Consider the following 24,260-nt stretch of genomic DNA (forward strand, 5'->3'; position numbering starts at 1 on the left):
TCACCTGTTCCCTGCCACATCTAGGACATGGAGCTCTGTCGCCTGTGACACCTCTGCAGGTATTCGAGTTAGTTTATTGTCACGCACGCAGAACACAGTGAGGCTGCAGCACCCGCCAATCTACAGTGAGGAAGAAAACACATAGTTCTTTCAATTTTGTGCAGGGACAGGGAGGGTATAGTATCTTGTTTATCAAACAGAATGAAAAAGATGCATGAAAATATACCACGTAACTGTAAGCCTCACTGATGATCAAATATGATTCATTTAAATCATACGAAACATTACACATGTTCTGAATTAAATTTAGAAAATAAACTGTACCATTAAAAAACTTCACTCAGGAAAGGAAGTTATTTTCCACTGCTGATATCTAATCCAACTGTATCTGTTAAATGTATGAACCAAACTACACAAGTCCAGACAAACATTATCTGGTAATATGGGAGTTTAACAATTCTAGTTTCAAAAGTGAGTCCAGAGAGGATACTAATGCATAACACATACACAGTTTAAGACCTACCCATTATGTTGACTTCAGGGTTCTTGATTCCCCAGTTTAAGAAAAAACGGGGTGGGGGAAATCTTATGGACTATACATTAATTTCTACTATACTTCTATTAATAGCACTTGATCATTCACAAATCAATTTGGTCAATTCACTTTTCCTTGAGGAGTGTAAAACCAACAATATCTTAGCAAAAAGTAAAATTGGTAATACACACATTCATCTCAGTTATGATCTGCTGATAAAGCATATAAACTGACATCTTCATCACATCATATTCTTTCTTTTTTTTAAGTAAGCAGTTTGAAGGTGACTGAACTTTGTATATAGAGTCTGGTCTTCAAAACAGAGCATGAATACACTTCAATGATTCTCTTTAGCCAATAGACTGTGGTTTTGCAGTCAGAAAACCTGGACGAAGAGGGTGAAAAAATAACTCAATTCCAGACACAACATTCTGCAGGACTCCATAAAGTACTACATTCTCCCGGTATTCACCATCCTGAGAGTGATCGCTAGAAAAGGCTTATGAAGGAACCCATTGATGTCTCTCCCACACATGGAAAAATACTATTCTAGGGCCTCGTACTGGAGGAGGAGCAAGAGACTTGAATCCTCAGTGATATCTGAATATATCTTCTGCCCTTTTCTATTTGTATGTGTGTTTAATATGTGTATATAATACTCCAAAAAGCAGAATGCATATTTATAAAAGTGGTGCACTGTTACCCGTATGTATAATGTTTTCATTTCTTAAGAGTTAATATAAATATTTTGAAATAATTTATTTAACCATAGTACTTAACCACAATGGATGTAAAAAGGAGAATAAACATTAAAACACTAAGGACTAACATTGTCTCTAGGCACATAGAAAGCACTCACAGAGTAGAAAGGTTATGAGATTATTCCCTTTCTTTCTCAGTATTCACATATTCACATTTTCTACCTGGTAAACCTGAAACCTGGTTTATTCGATGTCCTCTAAAATACACCTTGTATTTTGGTACTTACTGTTTTGTATATAAATGCTTTATTATTTGTCTGTTTAAATCTTACTAATCATCAACAATCAGCCCAATGTCCTCTAATCCCTCCAAAAAGTCTTTCTAGAACCCTCTGGTCTGTAATATGATAAACTGCTCTGTATATTTCTTTCCTAATTATTGTCTAACACCCTGACAGGACAAAATATCTCCTGAAGATTCTTAAGATCACCTAAGTTCCTGTTAAATTGGTAATGTTTGCATACAATCAGCTACCTGTCAAGTACAGTACCCATCCTATCTACCATGTGTAACCTGTATACCTACCAAATTTTCCATTTAGAAACATGTTTAAAAATTTACTTGCTTGTGAAGGACTATTACTTAGGGTATCTGTTTTTCTGTGTCGCAACAGAGATAATAAAGCTCTTCTTTGTTCTAGTAAGAATCACACCAGTAGGCTCTCTTAAGTTTTGTAAATACAGAGCCCCAGTCAAGAATCCCAGAAGACACAGACAACTGGATCTTTCATGTGGTTTGGCATTTCTTTAGTACTTTGAGCAAGGAAATCATCAGTTTTACTCAGAGGCCCAGGAATATGATGAAGGAAAGGAACCGATCCTTTGAGGACTGACATTATCAGGTTCTCCCTGATAAATTTAGATAGTACTGACAATGATCTCCTCATGGGAAGGGGTTCCCACAGGGAATCTTTTCCCAGCCCCATGAAAGGGCAAATGCATGAGGTCAGGTACTGCACGGGCCTGAGTGGAGGAAGGTCTTCCAGGCAAGCACTCAGCTGAGAGTGGAGATTCCTAGAGCCTGCCATCCTTGCCTAACTTTGAAGAGACAGGCCTTATCTACCCGAAGGTGGCAAAGCAAATAATATCAGTGACACATATGATCATCCCAGGGGACAACAAGACTACAGTGATTCTAGGCTGGATGTTTTGTTCGGAAGCTGTTTCCTGTCTTAGTCACCCACAAGATATCTGTTCTGGGGCCCTACAGCTAAAATATGTGAATATTTTCAGTTTGTATTATGTGTATATATGCTATATAATAAAAAGAAATAATTAACTAATTAAAGTGGGCTAGAGAAGGCTCTAAAAGTTCAGGACATGCTAATATCCCTTAAGTATTTGAGGAGAAATAGTATTAACTTCCAGTGAGTGTTTATAGTTTCACACCCCCTCCAAACCCCACCTTTTCCTTTCCCACCCATGTGGGATGTCAAGGGGTGGAAAGCAATTGTGTTCAAGCTCCTCTTAGGCTCTCTGAGTTGTCAAAGCAGGCGGTGTGACCTTCTGATCTCCATTGTCTAAGGTGTTTGGAAAACAATGCCAACAAAGAGTACATGTTGTTGCACAGTGTACTAGGGATGCCATAATAACTCTTAAAAAGCACATGCCATCTCAGGCAAACATTCACACAGAGCTGTCTTTCCAACTCAGCCAGGCAGGGATGGCACAAACCTTTGATTTTTAGAAAAGCTTATTAACTGAGGCAAGAGGATTGCAAGTTCAGGGCCAGCCTCAGCAACTTAGTGAGACCCTAAACAACTTAGTGAGACCCTGTTTCAAAACAAAAAATAAAAAGGGTTAGGGAGGTAGCTCAATGGTACAGCACCCCTGGGTTTGATTCATATCAAAAAAAGGAAAAAAAAAAAACAGAAAAGATTATCAAGTAGCTGAAACCATAACTCATAAAAGATAAGAGCTCATTACAGATGTCAGAGGGGAATACGGTGCAGTGGGGCCAGCGGATGCTTTAAGGTCAACAGGCTAAGGGTTAGAATTCAGGCTCAGTCACATGTTTGTGGGTTTGGATATATTATTTTCATCAAAAGTAACAATAAGAATTAAATTAAATTAAATTAAACCACATGTGTAACTTTGTATCTATCATAGTACCTAGCCTATTGCTGCTGCCAAATAAATGTGGTAGCTGTTTTTCCAAGAAGTGAAAGTCCCAGATCCACATGATGAGTCCAATCAGCAGCTGGTAGCTACTCTGTTTTGAAACTGTGCTGATGTTGACCATCTCTATGCTGAGCTCACCTACAGAAGACCACCTTTATCTCTCTCTGACAATACATCTCAGTGATGTTTTGTATGAATGTCAATGAAGACTTGACATGAGTGCAGCACTGTATTATGCACATCACTCATAGGTGTTTTTGCTTTCTCTTTTGGACTCAGAAGGCAGCATTTGACAGTTCAATGGTGGTCATCAAGATAGAATGTCCATATCACTTAGGAATTCTGGGAAGCAGAGACACTATTTAAATAACTTATTACCAGTTATGTAGGCAGCTGGTATTTTTAAACTTCCCTTAACCACATAATAGCACCTTCCAAGAATACACGAGGTTGGACTTGGATTCTCTGAAGATTACAGAATGTGGCTGTTCAGCTGTTTTGGGCCTCTGTTAATTCAAAATGATACTGTCCTTAACTGTGTGGCACCAATCTAATCCACCTCTGGGTCAGATTAGTGGACCCCTCAGTGAAGTTTCACAGGGTCAGCTTTTACTAAGTGTTACCTGCCCACAGGTCACAGCTGCCCAGGAGGAGGTAATGAGACTCATTCAATTCAAAGCCCAGAATTGCTTTGGCTTACATTCCACTTTGCAAATGCCTACCTTACCTGTGAAGGATTTTTTTTTTTCCTCAGTATCTTCCTTTGAATATTTGTAACAGAATTGAACCTATGTTTTATTAGGGGAAAAAAAAAACTTAACAAAAAAGTAAAATGCCAGTTGAATAGAAATAATGTGATGCATAATTTTGGAATACCATCACCATCTGTGGTATATTATTCAAATGTTTCCTTACTTCATAAATATTTTAGGAACCATGTGGCTGTGGGATTCCCTGAATTGTCAGGCCACTGACATCAAAATATTCACTAATCATTATGGCCCTCTATTTACTGATTACTATAAAGAAACTGTGCTGGCTGGAAAATAAAAACCATACACATGTAGAAAAAGCACAATAAAGCAAAATAACTCAAATCCTACCACAAAGGGAAAATCAGCACTAACATCTGAGGTATACTCTTTCAGTAATCTTGCCACTCATTTGTGATTATACACATACACATTAACAAAATTAGGACCAACACCATGATCTTTAGCATATATGCCACCAAGAACATTTTCCCCTATCATTATGTTTCTAAAAGTATTTTCACTTATAATTATTTCCTCCTAGAGATGTATTGCAGATTACTTAACAAATCATCCATGTTCAATGTTGCTAGTTAGTTATGCCGCTCCTTTGCTGTGTGATCTGGGGTAAGTTATTATCCCCTCTCATTCTTAGTTTTACAATCTGTTGGATGTTGGTAACGATTTACCTGCACTTCACAGAACTACTGTGAATATAAGACAAGAATACACATGAAAGCACCTGACACAAAGCCTGGCACAGGTTACCTACCCTTGTATACACTTGTCACAGTGCCTGGCCCATGAGCTGTCTGCACATGCTCAGATATCCATGGACTGTTCCTGTGTAAAATGTGACAGATATGTGAGAATCGAAGGGTATACCCATGGATATTGTCTTTAGATAAACTCCTTGAAGTGGAATTGCAAATAAGGTACGTGTATTTTTAAAGTTTTTAATATTACCAAATCTCTTCCTAAAAGATCTTAATGATTTATATTTACATGATAATATGCACATTTGCAAACATTTGGGGTTTTTTAAATCTTGAAAGTTTGATAGGCTAAAATGTTTTAATATTTTTGTGAATACCAATGAGGCTGAAACTGTTTCATATTACGAGCCATTTCCATTTTTTCTTCTGTGAATCATCTATTTGGTTGTGGTTTTGTCTATTTTTCTATACTGGATATGTCTTTCTTAATGTTGCAAAGGACTTTGTAATTGAGTTAAGGAGAAATCTCCTCATTTGAGATGTGGTAAATGTCTTCCTGCCCCCAGGCTGTCCTTGGGAGATCAGAAATCTAACTTTCAAATAGACATATCCACCAACTGTTTCTTATATGATTTGTTTTCTCTTTCAAGTTTAGGAATGCCTTCTCCATCTTGAAATTTGAAGGCCAACTATATTTTATTCTAATGTTAGGTTTTATATTATCTTTTATCAATAACTCATTCTAGAATGGAAATTGACTCTAAAATAATAGTAAAGTGCAGTTAACAGGCAGAAAGCTATCCACAAAATGAATACTTTATCACCACAGACACCTCTGAATATCAGAATAATATTTATGGGAAATTACAGCTCGCCTGACTTACAAAAATAAATTTAAAAAAAGCTTTTATGAATGATCAGCAAGTTCTATGTTCTCATTTGATTGAATGACTGAATACATGTGGTTTAGTTGGGGTCACTTCATTCTGACTGTGGAGACAGAACTGGACTCTAAACTTGTGTATATACTCTATTTCTTCGAGCCAGAAATTTTTTGTGGTCCAGATTGTTTCAAAGTAAGACGTGGCTAGGGAATATTAAGAAATCACTGCTCTGGTTCTTCATATCCATGATCATACACGTCCCAACTCCCTGCCTATCCATGAATCTCACTCTTTGTCTTAACTCTTCCACCCCAAACAGGAGTGTTTAAGGGAATCTCCCTTTCCCAGAAGCATATATACTTCAGCAACAGGATGAGAAATAATAGATACAAGTAAGTGGTTACAAACTCAGAAGCATGCCACAGGGAGCAAACGAAGCACACCTAGCCTTTCCATCGGAGACAGTCATGCCAACAAGCTAAGATTTAGTGAAGGCAGATGAAGTGAGTGATGCCTTTCAGAATTTCTGAAGACCTTAAAGTGTAATTCACAGAAAAGCATTCTTTTGAGAAAGAATAATCTGAACAAATCTGAAAAATACATAACAATGTAAGGTTCCAGCCATGCAGTCATTTAAAAAAAAAATTGAGTATATGTCCAATACTTTACAATGAAGAACACACAAAGCAGTCAGCCAATTTGAATCTTCATGCATTTAATAAGCAAAATGGAAGTTAAAAATGCAGCTGTGGTCTGAACAATACTTACAAGGTAACAAGTTTACCTGACTTTTCTAAATTTCCAAGCCGCTAACAATTAAGAAAACAAGAGACATTCATTGATTTGCAAATGTTTACTACAAATAACAGCACAAAACACAAACAAACTCTATTATTGTGACCCACACAGTACAAACATTTTCCCCTCAATCATTTGGGAAAAACAAACGCAAATAAATGCTGCAGACTAAGGAAATGTGCCATAAAACTGACAATATACAATACTATCAAATTAAAATTTAAAAAGACAAAATATAGGAAGAACTACATAGCACACTAAACCAATGCCGATTAACACAAGTGTGAATTCTGAGCATATACATATAAGCATTTCCATTTAGATATATGTCATGTATGCAATTTTAAGGGAAAGTAATAAATTTAAGAAAAGAACCTGGTCAGGAAAATGCAGGATTTGATCAAATGATATCAAGCATGGAGGCAGAGCTAGCGAGTGTGCGCGCGTGTGCGCACACACACACACACACACACACAGTCAAAGGCCTATCGCACCGCACAAAGACTCATGACAGGAGGGCACTATCCAGGCCAACGTTACACCAGGCAAGGTCTGGAGGCACTTGGTGGTTTGGCTGCTCAACCCTAATGGTCAGAGACAAGCATACAAACCATTTCTGCTGGGCTGTCAAACTGACCCACAGCAGAATCAGAGAAAGGTGTTCAATATGTTTTCTACTCAGGGAACTCGGTGTATGTTAAATAGGAATGAAGGTACATTAGAAAAGATCCTGCTCCTAAAAATGAAAATGTTTTCTGCTTTATTGGGTAGTTGAAGAAAAATGTATAAACTTTATTCCTTTATAAAACTCTTAATACCAGAAGACCTATCATAATTTTCCAGAAAATGGACAGAATGTGATAGCTATACAGCTTTATATTTTTACAATATTTTCACATCATGAAAAGCTATCCTAGTAAATTTAAGTGGACACAGCATGTACTGGGTATAACCCTTTAATCAGAAACACTGAGTGTCAGTTTCATTCTTTTAAAATGAAAAGACGACTCATGCTGAAATGACGGTAATAGTTTATAATAATCAGTTTCTAAAGTTCTTGTATAAAAAGTGTAGCTGTGACAGAAAGAGTCCAACGGAGGTCCAGAGAAGCTAGGGGTGGTGGTGAAACTTACCAGTAATTAACATTAAACTTCTAACAGTGTTCTCCTTCACATTAACCTTGAAAATACTCCTGAATAGCATTTACTTTCTACAAACTCAAGGCAATGTGGCCTTTCTTTCCTGAATGGAGGTCTTGACTTACCTCCAGGTCACATGGATGAAAAAGCTGGGTGGAATCTCTACTACCTGATTGCCTGTTTTTATTGGCCAAAGAGCAGTGTGGCTGGTGACTGACAGGCTCATCTCTGGAGCCTGGTTCTACTATGTCCTAGCATTGTGAGCCCTGTGAAAAAGAGCCACTGGCTTCAGCTTCCTCATTTGCAAAATGAGGATATACATCATCATGACTTCAAAAGTTGTGTGAGGATCCAGGGAGCTAACACACTTGAAAGTACCTGGGACAGTGCAATACACTGAGGAAGAAAATAACTGATCTTTTCTACTCCTGTGTGTGTGTCCGTGTGTCCAGTCCATGCCCCATCTACAAGAGCTATTCATGAAGAGTGAAATTAATGTTCAGAACATCAGCTGTGTTTTGGTTTATTGCTTAGAAACTAGAACCAAAATATTGTGATTTGCAGACTCTCAGTTGAGTCCCAATTTAGCTGAGATACAGACGTAGTCTTTTTGCTGGAGACAGTCTAATTTAGATGCCAGTGCTCATATTCAGGATGTCAGATTACAAATGTGCCACATTTATGATCAATGGCACGTATGTAATCTGTGCATTTGGCCAGGAGAAGACTGGGCACTTGGGATGAAAACCAAAATGAGAAAAGGAAAGAAGAACCCAGGCCAAGTTTAGACACCCTCAGAAGCAGCCCTATGAAAATAGGTGAGTCTCAAGTTCTAGCTGGTTGTATGGCAGCTTTGAAATCATTCCAAGATGGTGGTTGGAAAGAAATAAAACAAAGAAATATGAAAAAAATCCAGCCAGTTATTGTGTCATATAAGGAAATAACCTTTTTACGTGAAGACTCAGCAAATGGGAAATCTCACCAACCACACTTTGGTGGGTGAGAGAAAAGGTGACTTAAACTTGGTTTTAGCCTATGTGGCTAATACAAAATCAAGCTCATTCCCTAGAGAGAATTCAGATGCCTCCAAGTCCACACAGCTACTCTCCACAACGGAGGGTGATGGTCTCTCTTTTTCTGCTTGGAGAACTGACAGGGGAGGACTAGAGGGAGGGAGGTCTTAGAAACCTGGCGTTAGACCCTCCCTGGTCTTCCTCTATGTGTACACCTTTGTGAAGAATTCACTCATCTCATTCCAGACAGGTACATGGCTCAGTAAAACCTTCTGCCAGAAACATAAATACCCTTTTATAATCCCAGTGGCTATGGGACAGTTTGATTTCACATGAAATTTAAAATTAACAGTAAAACCCAAAGTCATATACTTCTTCTTGCCAAACTCCAAAATTACCCATTTCTGTCAAGAGTGTCGCCATTCTCTATGTCAAACCCCAAATGTCCATCTTTCTTCCTTTCAAAATCCAACCCTCTTTAATGTTACTGGTGATCATTCTTGGGTACAGTATCCCCCTCTCAGCTTTATGCTCATACTTTTAAAAAAATTTCTGAAGTCTGTTACACATTAAAAAAATCTTTGAAATTTTCAGTCCTTTGTGTGTCTTTATTATTTTGTTATAATCATTGTATTATTTTTTAAAAGCACATACCTCTTTTGGTAAAGAGATTAATTTATTTCTGTCTGCATTCAAGTTGCTCAACTTCTTAAGTTTTCCAATGCTCTTAGGTAAAGTCTGTTAAAATAACATTTGTATTATTAATTTACCACATTTTTAACATGTTCAGAGACAAAGAAACATTTGCAAGAACTTATAGAATATACAGCAAGAGAAGCAATAGTTCTTCCTGAATATCAGATATTTGTAATGATCACGTGAGGGAAGTAGAGTACTCTGAATTTTTGTTGATATGATAGTATGTTTCAAAGACATGAAGTCAAAGGCAAAGACATAGGAACATGCAAATTATCTGGTAAAGAGGAAATGAATGCTTTTCAACTCCAGTAAGTGAGGATTTGCACCTTTAAAATTCATCCCTGCCTTGCCTACACTTTTGAGAACCACACTGGGATGGTGGCTTTGATGACAGTCCCAGAGTGTTGGAGTAGGAAATCAGAACCCCAAGTAGATTCTGCAAAGAGGCCAGGGTATGAGGGGGTCCATGGGGACGAGTGAGCAGGCCCAGTATGGGGATCAGAGCCCTGTGGGGAGCAGAGCCCTGCAGGAAGCAGGCCAGGTCTCTGTGAAGGCTTTCAACACTCTAATGGAATCAGGGGTGAATGTTATTGTTATTAATATTTGTAAGCCTTAAACCACCAACTAGGGCAGAAAGATTTGGTAACTTCCTCCACACCTGCCAAAGGACTGCTATTTGAGCCACCTGAGGAAGGCGTTCACTGGGATCTCCCACAAGTCTGAGTCCTTATGCCTCTCCTGTTGTCTTTTTTTTTGCTCTTTTCATCTAAAGAGCACTACTTATTTCACTAAAAAAAAGAAAAGTGCCAGGTTCAGTGGCTTAGGCCCATGATCCCGCTACTCAGGAGGCTGAGGCAGGAAGATCCCAAGTTCAAGGCCAGCCTGGAGAGAGACCGTCTCAAAATAAAAATTGTTTTAAAAGGTCTGGGAATGTAGCTCAGTGGTAGACCACTTGCTTAGCATTCGTGGGGCCCTGGGCTCAATCTCCAGGATTATTATTATTTACCAAAATAAATAAAAACAAACAAATGAAAAGGAGAAAAGGAAAGCAGAAAGGAGAAAAGAAGAAAGAAGATGTGAAAAGAATAGCATCAAAATGAAGATGAAGAAAAGAAAAAGCAATTTCCTTTAAAAAGGAAGGAAAGAGTACTGTAGGAAAACAGACTGAAGAAAAGAATTGTGGCTACAAGACAAGTGAAGGAGGAGGGAAGGCGAGGACAAAGTGCAGCAGGAGGACTGGAGAGGCACAGGATACAGCGGAAAGGGAGAGACCTGCAGCCCTGCTGGCCCACCCCCAGGTGGTGCACACTGCCTCTCCCAGGAGGGAGGTGAAGCCTGGTCCCAGCCACCTACACCTGCAGCTACCTTCTTCCCTTTTCCAAGGTAGAAACAACGGAAGCTTAACCAAAGCTCACCAGATACTATACCCTGGCTCCCCTTGAAAAGGTATTCCACAGCCCTGATCCCACCATGCCTTTCCCTGTTCAACCACAATTTCTTCCCCTGCTCTTCCCTTTTGCTCAAAGAACTCAGGGAAAGACCAGAAGAATCGCTGATCAGCACATCCCCTGGCAGTCTGTGGCTGTCCTGGCAGAGACATCAACACACCCAGGGATACTGGCTCCCACTCCCTGCCTCTCTGGGGGTCTCTTTGAGGTGTCAGTTTAGTCTCTACATTGTAAGCAATGCATCTAGGTCACATACTTTGATGGGGGAGCTAAACACCATTTTCTTTCCTTAAGCAGGCTAAAAATTGATCATCTTGTCATGCATTGCTTTGTAAATTCTTTTTTGAGATGTAACACGAGGACATAGGCATTTAATCCATTCAAATTGCAAGTAAGTGGATTCTACCCCAATAAGTCTTTAACCTAAAAAAAAGCATATATATGTATATATATATATATTAGTTGTCTATACACACACACACACACACACACACACACACACACACACACACACACATATTAGTTGTCAATGAACCTTTATTTTATTTGTTTACATGCGGTACTGAGAATCAAACCCAGTGCCTTATAACATGTTGAGGTCCTGGTCAAGCACTCCACTACTGAGCCACCAACCCAGGCCCAGGTCTTCATCTTAACATGCAAACCTACTCACCAGGAGCCGATTTTCTGTAAGTACCAACTCCGTGAGACTTTCACAATCCCCAACTGCTTCAGGCAACTGTGTGATTCTGTTCTGATCCACCTTCAAGATTGACAGTTTCTTTAGTTTTCCTGAAAAAGGGTTATTTAAACCATTAGTTATAATTGTTTTCCTAATCACCACTTAGTATTTCCTATCTATGGTTCTTTTATGTTTTAAACAGTGACTTATTTTTTTCCTCACCCATCTTTTCACATTATGAAACTACATCGCTCTCATCTAGATCACTAAAGGTTGAGGGTTAATATAATATGCTCAGAACATCAAAAACAGCAATTAGAAACAAATCATTTTAAAAAGCACAACCTAAAAAGATCATATCAAAGCCAGAAATTTTAAAGAACAAATAGCTGGCTCTTGACACATCTTTAAGAGCAGAGTTGTTCCTGTGTAGAAAGGACCTTTTCTTACCCCAAGAATAATCTATACTAACAATAATCAAGTGTAACTTATTAAATCACCTGTGAATGAAAGTGACTGACTGAAGATCCCTGCCAAGAAATAGTTCTACATACATAGAACAAGGCAGAATCTGAAAAGTCATATGAAGAACTGATTTTTCTACATCAGGCACAAAGACTTGACACAATGATGATGCCATCGAAAAGAAGAATGCATCTAATTGCAGCTTCCTCAGAGATCATTCAGATTGAAAACCTAGGTCATTCAGATTGTGGCTTGCAACTACAAGTTAGGGGACTGAGCCTGCAGAGCTGAGGTCCTTCATTATCTACCAAGAGCCATTAGCATAATGACACTTTCTCCATTAAATCAGAAAACAGCCTCTTCAAACACAGACATAAAAAGAGACAAAGCTGGAGAGATAGCAATGCTTACAGCAGTATCTTGCCTTGTGTGCCTCCACAGGGAAAGGAAGGAGTAATTGATTCTTAAGCTCTTTATTTAGCATAATCAATAACCTACTCACACAGCTCCTGAAAGGCTTCCCCCTCCCTTCCTATCATGCAATGTAAATGTTCTCTGCAAGGTACCTGCACCCTAACAGAGGAGTCTCCTCAACAGGATGCCCTGGCAAGCAGGCATGCAGTCTCTTGTGGAGTACTTCTAGTGATAAGAGTATTCATTTCATCACAAAACAGCACAATCCTAACGTGACAAATACCTTTGTTTCTTTAAGGCTCTTTCTTAAATGGAGATTCACAGTATTTTCATTTTGCCCATCTGAACTAGAAGATGTAATAAATCTTTGACAGACAACCCTGCAAATGCTTGAAGTTAGCTACTCATGCCTGCTTCTTCCCATTCCAAGCAGCAGGCCATGTCCAGTTTCTATATCTGCTTTCAAATGCCATTTATAATCATCAGTGAACATTTCTATATAGAGTCAAACTCCTAACCAATTTTCCAACCAGCTGTAACCAAAATGCAACGTCTGCATTCCTACTGAGTTGCTATTATCAGCCAACCATTTTCACTTTGACCAAATACTAGACAGGAAGTGGTCCTCTATCACACAGTTTCTCCAACTATTGAAATCCTTTTCTTTCTTCCTTTCTTTTTTTTTTTTTTAAACAAGTTCAAAGTGGCTCTGCTGTGGTGGAACTGCCAATTCACGCCTGTTTATACCCTTTCTGTGTTTATGTCTTATACTGGACTGAGTTCCTTTATGGTAAAGGAAATGGCTGGGATGATCATTTTTAAAGGAAACAGCCTAGAATAGTTAAAAGATTGTTCTCAATGAACTAGAAATGATTCAACTCAATCACAGCACTTCTCATTTAAAATCATCTCCCTAGGTCATACATTAAGTTCCAAATAACTTTCTCATACTAGAATACTGAATTAGAAATATCTTAGTGATTGTGCAGACGCCTTAAACACCTTCTATTATTTTGGCTAATCCTTACTGGAATCATTGAAACCTGATTCGGATAAAGTAGATATGAGTCAACATTTAATACTAACAATACTTTTTTAATTGCTATCAAACCAGGATGACAGGAATGCTTGTACAGAGAAAAAGTTCCATCTCCAAAAACAAGCAACAAGGAGACTCAAAGAAGCCACATTTCCAGCAGTGAAGAGTGAACTAACTCCAGAAAAGAATCAGGGTGAGCTTCCAATGCTCAGCCAACAGTAGGCAGCACCTTAGCAGTTAGTCCACTTCAATACTTACCAATACCATCTGGGATTGTTTCCAATAAGTTCTGGGAAATAACTAAATCTGTTAATGAAGTCAGGCCACTGATTTCTTCAGGAAGTCTTTCCAACCTGTTTTCAGAGACATCTAAGCACAGCAGGTTCTTCAGATTTCCTATTTCCTACATCAATGGCATAAAAAGAGAAGTCCATGTTTCAATCCATCAAGGTACAGAGAAACTTGTTAGTGATTTTTCACAATCAAATTCCAAAATCCTAAGGATGTATCTGTAGCATACACCCACTGGGAAGGCAAGAGAAAAAGTCCTAGACCTCCTTCTGATCAATCACAGACATGGAGCTGGGAGGGAGGCCACGCCTCTACATCCGGCAACCCAGGAATCATTCTCACTTGAGATGAAGAGAATGGCACCAAGTGAGAACAAATTATTGCAAGATCACAGGATCTCGTAAAAAACGAGGGAGACTAGAATCCAATTCTCCACGTTCAGAATCAATCTCTCATAAGTAGTTTACAGTTCAGTGCTATCCCGGGATCTTCTCTGGTAAGAAACCATCTACTTAATCTCTCCTTCAGGACGGGTAGTGCTTGTTAACACAAACATCAAAGCAATTGCTCCTCAGTAAAACTGGAACACACAGACCCATCAAGATCTTTAACCTCAGCAGAAGAAAAGTACATTGCTTTTAATGAAAATAATCTATCCAGAATCAGGAACAGCATGATTCATGCTGTTTAAGAGTCACCTTCCCCTTCATTCCCAAAATGCCCATTCAGTGTCATAACTGCCTTCACAATCTGACCCTATTTCCTTATGTGACATTCCCACTCTCTTTATCCTCTTACCTTGACTGTTAGCTCTGCCTCTCGGATTCCATTTTCAACTCCTCCTTTCCAAGTCCATTCTACACACTGGTCTTAATTTCCTTCCTGAAAACATAGCTGGTCTAGTCATACAATCATACCACCCTGCTGTTCAAAAAACACCTAGTGGCTCCCTGATGTCTATGTAAGCACAAATTCCTCAATCTATATTTCACTTGCTCTGACCTATTCTTTCCAGCTTATTTCCTGCATAACATATGCCTCACCATCCTGCCCCTGTATTTCCTGTCTATAGGAAACCAGACTACATTTCTACTAATTTTAGGCCAGACCCCTGAAGTTATTCTGCTTTTCATTAATTCCCTTTAATAACGTCTTTGCATCCTTTTCATTCCATTATCAGTGAAGACAGGAAAATACTTCTGATTGAGAATATAAGATGATCAGTACTAGTTTAACACTAGTCTATGCTACAGGGAATAAAAGCATTTTTACATAACCATTTCTAACATGGGCCACTGGATCTTGAATCTCTGTATTTAGGATATCACATCTCCCACAGCCATTTACATTCATTTGTACATAAGGACATGCTCCTCCTTTCATAAAACATCCCACAGCTGATGTTTTATCACTCTCCTGATAACACCAGGGTATTTTTTTTTTCCTATCCTCTAACTCCTAAGTTAACTAGCATTCTCTCCATCAGGATTTTCCATATATTTCCTAGAGAAATTTAAGTATTAGTCAAACTCTGCCCTCTATAGTTGTTGATCTGTCTTCCCAACTGTAGCCAGAATCTCAGGAGTCAACTCTACTTAGTTTCTTAGTCCATTAGTCATTAGCTACTTCAGTGCTAAACTACATGAATTAAAAATTTACTTGAGGGCTTTTTTTCTGTTGTCAAACTTATCTGCCTCGTTCTGGTATTCCCCACCCATGACAGGTCCACCGTGACAGATTTACAGAGCCAAGTGGGGAAGCACCCAAACTTCCTCAAAATACGAGCACCTACATCATAAAATCTACATTCTGACCATAAAAAAACTGGCTATAAGATGCATCAAGAATAAAATTCAGTAATAGCTAGAGAAGAATGAAACAACAAGAAGAAATAGCCTTTGTGGTTGAGGAGGACTTTTTTAGTTTTCTCAGTTTCTCCATCAGAAACTGGGCCTGCTTGCTGGACCCCACTCGGAAAGGGAGCCTATCTGAGGTCCCCATATGGTTTTCACACTTGAGAGCAGTAGTGAATCATGAATGCCACGATATACCAGTTAGACCATGAAGGACATTTTGGAAAACAAAGCGAAATAAAAGCTTTTAATATTGCCTTCACACCAACTACTACAGAGCAAAATATGGTCAAATTTATTCCAAGCACTTGGCACATCACAAGGAGCAGCAGAAATGTGTAGCTCCAGAATAATGGATCCTGGTAATTTATAAATTTGCTGGGCTTAAAGTAAGTTATACAGGTAACAAGGGTGAAATAAAGTATAGACCTCACAAACTAAAGGATATATTTAGCATCATTAGAAATGGTGGGTTGAGGTTTTCAGCTTTCCTATGGCAATGCAGAATGATGAAAGCTCAATATATTTTTCCAAATGTATTTTTTCAGTCAAGTTTCTGTTTTTTTTTTTTTTTTTTTTTTTTGGAGATCCTTCTTGGGAAAACCTCACACAGAAGCAAGGAACACACAAGGCCTACTGCTGTTCTACATTTTGGGGTAGACACTGAAATTCCTACTTACCTGAGGTAATTCTGACAGTTGGTTTCCATCCAACCAGAGATCCTTTAAATGTAAGAGAGAGCCAATAGATTCTGGCTAAAACAAACAAACAAAAATAATGTTATGGTAACAAAGATCCCAGTCTTAGTCTTCCATTAAGGGAGCTAGAACCCTAAATCATCATATAATGACTGGGTATGATAGAGGATGCCTGTCGTCAGTTCTCATAAGATAAGGTTCTCCTCCTCCTAAAATGCCCCAGTTGTTTCCTCACAGGCCCCAACTCCCCAGTCCTGACCCTCTCTAAACCCCAATCACAATTCTGAACCCCTGAGAACTGGGTTCCCAGTCACAGCCAAAAAAAACCACTGGCTATGTAAGCATCCTTGCAGAACTCCCCAAGATATTTTGTGATCATAACTAAGGACAAAAACAAATTCCCATCTCTCTTTGATACAGACTTACCAAATTATATATTTCATTGTTTCCTAAATCAAGTTCCTCTAGCCTGCGCAGCTGGGTGAGAGAGCTATTTAAAAAAAAAAAAACAAAACACAAAATAAAGTGCTTAAGAGTGGACTGAGATATGCTGAGGAAGGCAGTACTCCTCATTCATAGTTTCCAGAAATAGCACACATTTGGATTTTATGGTAGTAGACACTGCACAGGAAGGACTATTATGAGAAGGCTGGCACCTAACTAACTTTACAAAGAACACCGAATCATTTTTTTGAAATAGTCCTTTATATATATATATAAATACACTTCAATTCCCCTAGTCCACACCCGCCCCCTCACCATTCTCCCCAGAGACTCACTCAGGAAGATAGGTCAGAAGATTCTCTCTCAGTTCCAGAGAAGCCAGGTTATAAAGACTAGAAAGGAACAGAAGAAAAAACTATAAGAGACATTCCTGAGATTCTTCCTACTACTCCCCCTTTGCCACACACACACTCAACTAATAGCAACTGTTAATAAAACCTCGTGTGTCACTTCCCCGGTAAAAATATCTATCAGCACCACCACCATGAAATCAACATCATTTCTACCTCCTAAAGGTTAACATGAGATGATAAAATTAATAAAAGTGGAGTGTGTCATGACTACAAGGTACCCTCACTCAAATTTCTCACACATTTTGGTATGTGGAAATAACTTACTAAAAGATAATTACTAAAGATCGCCATTAGAGGATAACCACTCCCTGGACCAAGACAGAAGCCAAACATAAGCCTTAAATTTCCATATTTCGGAAAGGTACTATTAACATAAAAACTGTTACAGCTTTAATCTCAAGGAAGAGCTCAGAGAGCTCATCTTCCAACATGGGCAGGAGACCATTCCTATTTTAAAGTACTGAGTTTTCTGAAAAACCTTTATACCTAAGGTCCCAGACTCACAGCACTGGGGAAATAACTCCTGTTTAAACACATCTGGGATAATGGAGCGATGCACCTTGCATGATGCCTGGGACTCAGGACTGACCTAATAAGTGGCAGCTATAGTGATGTTGCTTTTATCCTCACTAAATCCTAGAAATAGTGCTCTTTGCAGAAGATCCCTGTGCCTCTTAGGTGTAGCTCTGTCTGTTACAGGCGCATGGAAGAATGAGACAGATGTTTTCCCCAGACTGAGTATCTGGGTCAAATCCTGTCACGCAGTGGCAATGCTGTATCACCAGAGACCCTCACACATCAGAGTTATTTGAGCCCTGCATGACACACTGATTCAGAAGAGGAGTGATTGGTCCACTACCACAACAGGCCCCTCAGCTCTACACTACCCCCAAACTCATATTTTGCTAATATCACCATAGTGACATCCATATTTGGAAGAATTTAATTTCTGAGCATACAGAAGGAATCAGTTATTATCCCAACATTTTAATCTGCCATAATCCCCCATTCTCCCCCTTCCAACAAAAAAGCAGAAATCCTGTATTCTAACAAAACTGGTTTTGTAACATCAGAAAATGTAACTCTGATTTAAACGAACACTATACACACAAGCTTAAAACCTATTTGACAGAACATATATCCTAATGGTACTATGAAATGTAAATTCTGTATCTTCTCCAGCATTAGAAAACTGAGTAACAGATTCATCATTAAGGCCAGAACAAACACATTCTTCAAAATGCATGTTTTTAAAAAATATTTTCAGTTGTAGATGGACACGGTACCTTTTTTGTACGTGGTACTGAGAATAGAACAGAATGCCTCTTACGTGCTAGGCCAGTGCTCTACCACTGAGCTATAATCAGTATGTTTAAAAAAAAATACAACAAAATTCTTCCTAATAGGTCATCAAGAACTAATGCTTTTCAAATAAAATGTAGCTGATTGACAAATCACAATTACCTAGTTCTACTTTCTCTTACCCAACTGTGCTTGTGAACAAAATAACGAGGGGAAGTGGAAGGGAAGGCGGTTGAGAGGTACTGATACCCAGTTCCCACTTCCAGAAGCTACTCTAACCCGCAAAGAATGGTGGTAAGCAACGTGTGAAGAGCAAAAGTTTTAAAATGAAGAGTTTTGTTTGCAGTATTAAATATTCATGCAACCCCTAAACAGTCTTACTGGGGGGGACAGTAAGCTCTCAGCTATAATCACATTTGTTTTTTTGAAAATCACAGGTAGGACTGTCATTTTATCTATCCAGCATTCATAACTTTCACATCTGCTTTAACAGACATCTATTAATAAAAGAAGAAAAGTCCTTCTTCACATCAAAAACTACTTGTTGGGCACCAAGAGAAGGGTTTAAAGGCAGTTTCACACAGGAAAACACAAAGCCACAGCTCCCTCCTGGAGCAAGGCCAGAGCTCCTACCTCATCCCACGCTGCCTAAGGCCTCTAGAAGGCTCTGCACTCTCTGGAACTGTTCCGCTTACATTTTTAAAACCACTTCTCAAACTTTGAGTACATGCATAAGTCACCTCCTTAACCATAAAACAACACTGTGATTTTTATCATTTTATGTTATTTTAAAAATATGACACACATTTTAAAATTATCTTTAAATTTGTCTGGAGAGCAAAAGGCATAGGCCATAGTTACTATAAACAACTAACACATATACAAAAATACTGTCGAAATGCCAACAGATCTATGACACAGCTCCACCCTCATCATGCTAACACTCCCAAATCATATCCCGTTAAGTACAACTATGGTGCTACCAAGACTCTTTGAGGAAAACATAGATAGAGGGGTGCTATAATCAAAGACAGCAAATTTTTGTTTGTTTGTTTTAAGACAGGGTCTCATTACGTGGCCTAAGTTGGCCTCACACTCCTGGACTTGAGCAATCTTCCTGCTTCAGGGTCCTGAGTAGCAGGGACACTGTAAGTATGCACCTCTGAACCCAGAAAAAAAAGTCATATTTTTGTAACTTATAAAACCTACATTAACTCTAAAAAGAATGGTCTTCCTCAGATAATGTTTCCCACTATTTTAAAACTATTTAGAATAAAAATATTTATTTTTAGACTAACTAAGACTATATCTATAAACCCACTAATGAAAGCCATTCTAAGTCTGAGAGGCTCAAATCCTGACCTGTCCCTCACTAACAAACTGAATTTGTTTGGCCTGAGGTGCTTTATTACTGGATCTCAACGTCCCCTAAAATAAATTTAATCATATCTGTTATGGCAAATAGGGATTAACTATTTTCCCTTCAAGTTCATGGAGCCAGTTTTAAACCTTATCTTCTTGTGACAGCCCTCATCCCTAAGTGTAGTCAGGTACCTTGCCAGTACTTGTGCCAAGTCAAGGTTTTCAGAAAGACTGTCATTAATCACAGAAGTCAGCTCCACCACTGAAGACCTCCTTGAAAGATGGGCCCTGAAGAAAGTGAGCTGCCACCTCTGGCCATTTCTTAACTTAGCATTCACTGTCCATAATTGGCAACCCATGAGACAAGAAGGAATAGAAAGCAAAGAAATGGCTTTGCTACAGACTCTCACCTCCTATATGAGCCCAAACCTCAGGGTATAACCTGGACAAGTCATTCTCAGTTCAGGGCACTAATGACTGATACAGAATCGGACCATGACTTCAGTTCTCATCAACGGCTCACCTTGGAAAATCTTAGACCAAAGTGCAGAACTCTGCCAGCCCACTCCAGAATGTGCTTCTCCAAATTGCTGTAGCAGCCACTGGCATCACACAAATGCAGAGTGGGACCACTGACACTAATATAAAAATGTAGGATCTTCTTTCCTGCTCTTTCAGTATTTTCAGTAGAGACTTCAGGATAGTATCTGTCCCTGTTAAGGCAACCTATTCAATTCAATTCAAGCACCCTAGATTTCTGTGCTGCTGAGAAGTATTCAGGGTTTGGGCAGATTTAACCTAATTCTTTGTACTTCAGAGCCCAGGGCTCTTAATCACTGGACCAAGAGAGACGAGGAGACTCAAACTCAGCGTGCATTTGTCCACTGTCTTAGTTAAAACCCAACATTAAGGACACATAAGAAAGCTTCAGGCATTTCTAATACTTTCACAAATGTACTTAACATGCAGTGGAAGAGTTACTAGTCTTTAACAGTCCTACTACAGAAAATGATATTGGCAATTTACTGTATGATAGATATTGGTATAACTGCTTATCATAATTAACTTTATGGATGAGAAAACTAAGGCAGAGAGGAAACTTCAGGTTTCACACCATTGCAAGTGGGCAAGCCCCTTCACCAGGGTGTCTACACTTCTAACCATGATGCTCTGCTTTCTCTCACTTTTAACTGGTGAAGTCAACATCAGGAATTGGCAACACGTTTGTACATATTCAAACCCACATATTCAGTAAAAAGCATTCTTTTCATCTCTATCCCCTACCAATCCACCTTCCCACCACCAAGACCATTCTCATGGGAAATGACTTTTTAAAATGTCCTTATATATTCATCCAGAGTTTTCTTTATGCAAAAACAAGTAGGCATGCATAGTCTTATTTTTTCTTCACTAGAAAGGTAGCATCCTATTTACATCTCCCACTTTGTTTTCCTCAATTAAAAGATTGGTATGTCATTTATTATCTTGTGCACATCAGTTTTTGCAGTTGCACAGTTTCTTGCTGTCTCTATACACCTTAATTCTTTAAACCAGTTCCTTAACAATATTTTACCCTTCGATTTTAATTTCTGATAATTAACTTTATGTGCAATAACATACTCATCCTCCTCTAACAAAAAACCATGATTTTCTCTCCTCCCTGCCATTCCTACTACTTCCACTGCCAAGGGAGCTGAGGGGCACGTCCTTGTAAGCTCCTAGGGAGAGAGTGACCGAAGCCTGGCCTCCAAGCACACTGTTTCACACAGTTCATAATAGCAGGCACAAACCTTATACTCTTTTGTAAGTTGGAATGTAGGCCAACTGTATTTTTAGGGTTCTATTTCAGGGACTAGATGAGTGGTTACTTTAAGGAATTTACATCTGTTCTCCGCTATATTTGAAAAACTCCTTTTAATCCACTTGGATTCCCCCCTGCACACACATTTTGGTGACCAAAATCATTAAGATATTAAAGAGTAAAATAAATTAAGACAGACCAGGCAAACAAATGGCAGTACACTGCAAAACCACTAAAATGAAAAAATCTACAAACATTGATGGTCACAATGTTTGACTATAGAAAATATTGATGGGGGACACGGGGGTTCTTACACTTTCATATTTCTATCTTTCAACAAAAAATTAGTATTGTAGAAATCTCTGGCTATAAATTTCCTATAGTAGCTTTGCTCTGGAATTCATATTGTACTGTATTTTATAGTAATTTCTAAGTGCCCCCAAAGAGCATTAAATACGATTGTAGGTATCAAAAGATTTTCTCCTCTTAGGCGGCACTCTAACACAACATAGCCACGCAGCCCACATAAAGTGGCCACGGGCTCACTGAGGTTAAGCCCACTTAAATTAAGGTCACCATTCTCCAGGGCAGCAGACACAAAACCAGACCCACACTCTCGTTCAATCAGGAAGAGAACCTGAGGCTTACTCACTTGCACTACTTCTAGAGGCAAATTTTCATAATTAAATACTTACTGATAACAACCATTTAGTGGCTGATAGCTATCCTGGGTGCTGTGCTAGTTCACCAGTTAAGTTCTTGCTGCTCTAAGAAAGCTGCTTTTAGCACAAAATTTAATTGAACAGGCAGTGGAAATATTTAGTCTAACTTTTTTTTAATAATATGAATTTTATGAACATCTAAGAACAAGAGCTGTCATAGAGAAAGTTCCACAAGGTAAAGACAAAGCAGCAAGCTCCAGACAGGGACACAGGCTCCCCAACCCAGACCCGACCCACTTCATCTGCTCCTGCAGGGGTTGCTCATGTCCTCCAGCCTGCTCTTCCTCTGTATTAGCCAAGCACTTTGAAGACTGGCCAAGTGCAAGCAACTGGACAAATGACCTCAGCCCATTACTCACAGTTATATTTCCAATAAGAAAAACCAGGGCATCTTCCCAGGTACAGCACCATCTTTCATCAGTAGCCAGCTTCAAGTCTGCCTAAGGTCCATTTTTTTTTTCATTGAGATGGAATTCACAAATTATAAAATTTACCTTTTTAAACTGTACAATTGTGTGGGTTTTAGCACTTTATTCACAAGGTATACAACATCACCACTATCTTACTACAGAAGATTTTCACCTCTCCCAAAAGAAGGTTCATACTCATTAGAAGTCATTAGAAGTCATTCCTCACCCTTTCCCTGTCCCACTCTCAGCCTCTAGCAACCACTAATCTATTTTCCATCTGTATAGTTCTGTATTCAGAACTATACAAATGGAATCAGAAAATATGTGACATTCTGTGTCTGCCTTCTTCTACTTAACATGTTTTTTCCAAGTGCATCCATGTTGTAACATATAGCAATAACCTCATTCCTTTTTTTATGGCCAAATAATATTCTACTGAATACATATACGATATTTTGTGATTCTATTTACTCGCTGATGAAAATTTGAGTTGCTTCCTTTTTGGCTATGATAAATAAGGCTTCTATGAACATTTGTGAACAAGTTTTTCTATGGGAATATATTTTCAATTGTTTTAGGTATGTATAACTAGGAGTGGGGCACATGGGAACTAAGTTCAACTTTTCAAAGGACTCCAATGGAGCTGCACAATTCTACATTCCCAACAACATATAAGGGTTTCAATTTCCCTAAATCCTCAGCAATCCCTATCATTATTTATTTATTTTTATTATAATCATCTTAGTGTACATGAAGTGGTATCTCATGGTGGTTTTGATTTGCATTTCCATACCACCCATTTCTGAAAAGTGAAACACACTGTGTGACATGCTTGAGTAGAAATTAACACAACTGATCTTAAGAAAAAACTTTTTATTATTAAAATACTCCTTTGGAAGACAAATTCATTTACACATTAAGGAGAGATCAAATGCTGGTATAAAGAAAAGTATCCTTCCTGACTTTCCCAATGGAATCTTCCATTTGTTTTTAGTAATAGTAAATGAAAAGCCATTGTTCACTAGGCATATTGTTTTCAAGGGCATATTTAAAAAAAAAAATCCTAGAGGAATTTTTTTTTAAATCAGATAGTTTTCTTAAGCCTGTGCAAAACTGGAAAGTCTAGGACCTGCACTGGATGCCTTCCACTGTTACCTGGTATCTTCAGTGATATATAAAGTCATATATTGAATTTTACCCTAACTTTTTCTAAAAGGGTCTTAAAAGAACTTCATGAAATAAGGAAGGGCCCTGAAAGTGGGGAAGAAACTAAAGTGCTCATTGTGAAAAGCATGCAGTGAAGAAACTGTGGCATTTTTCAAGAAAGAAATCAAGGGCCAGTGCCAGCTCCACCACCCACCAGCAGTGTACACTTGGGCAGATTACTTATCTCCAGCTTACAAGGACATGGGTGGGGAACGCCAGCCTCAAGAGTATGGGAGCTGCCGTAAGACAGCCTCTGTGACCGGCATAGCACCTGACTCACGGCAGCCTCCAG

At 38.7% G+C, this 24,260-nt stretch overlaps 1 protein-coding gene across 2 annotated transcripts in view; it reads right to left on the reverse strand.

Annotated features, from left to right (window-relative positions):
* Positions 1 to 24,260, reverse strand: part of Lrrc1 (leucine rich repeat containing 1) — a 126,147-nt gene that overhangs the window by 11,373 nt on the left and 90,514 nt on the right. For both annotated transcript variants that reach the window (XM_040282783.2, XM_005318551.5), the window contains 7 exons: positions 17,088 to 17,144; positions 16,735 to 16,798; positions 16,291 to 16,365; positions 13,725 to 13,869; positions 11,540 to 11,658; positions 9,374 to 9,457; positions 5 to 120 (listed from right to left, as the gene is read on the reverse strand). In XM_040282783.2, coding sequence (XP_040138717.2) covers positions 5 to 120; positions 9,374 to 9,457; positions 11,540 to 11,658; positions 13,725 to 13,869; positions 16,291 to 16,365; positions 16,735 to 16,798; positions 17,088 to 17,144 — 660 coding nt within the window. The remainder of the gene's footprint in view (positions 1 to 4; positions 121 to 9,373; positions 9,458 to 11,539; positions 11,659 to 13,724; positions 13,870 to 16,290; positions 16,366 to 16,734; positions 16,799 to 17,087; positions 17,145 to 24,260) is intronic.

This window comes from Ictidomys tridecemlineatus, chromosome 8 (assembly GCF_052094955.1).
Source record: "Ictidomys tridecemlineatus isolate mIctTri1 chromosome 8, mIctTri1.hap1, whole genome shotgun sequence".
NCBI classification, from domain to species: domain Eukaryota; kingdom Metazoa; phylum Chordata; class Mammalia; order Rodentia; family Sciuridae; genus Ictidomys; species Ictidomys tridecemlineatus.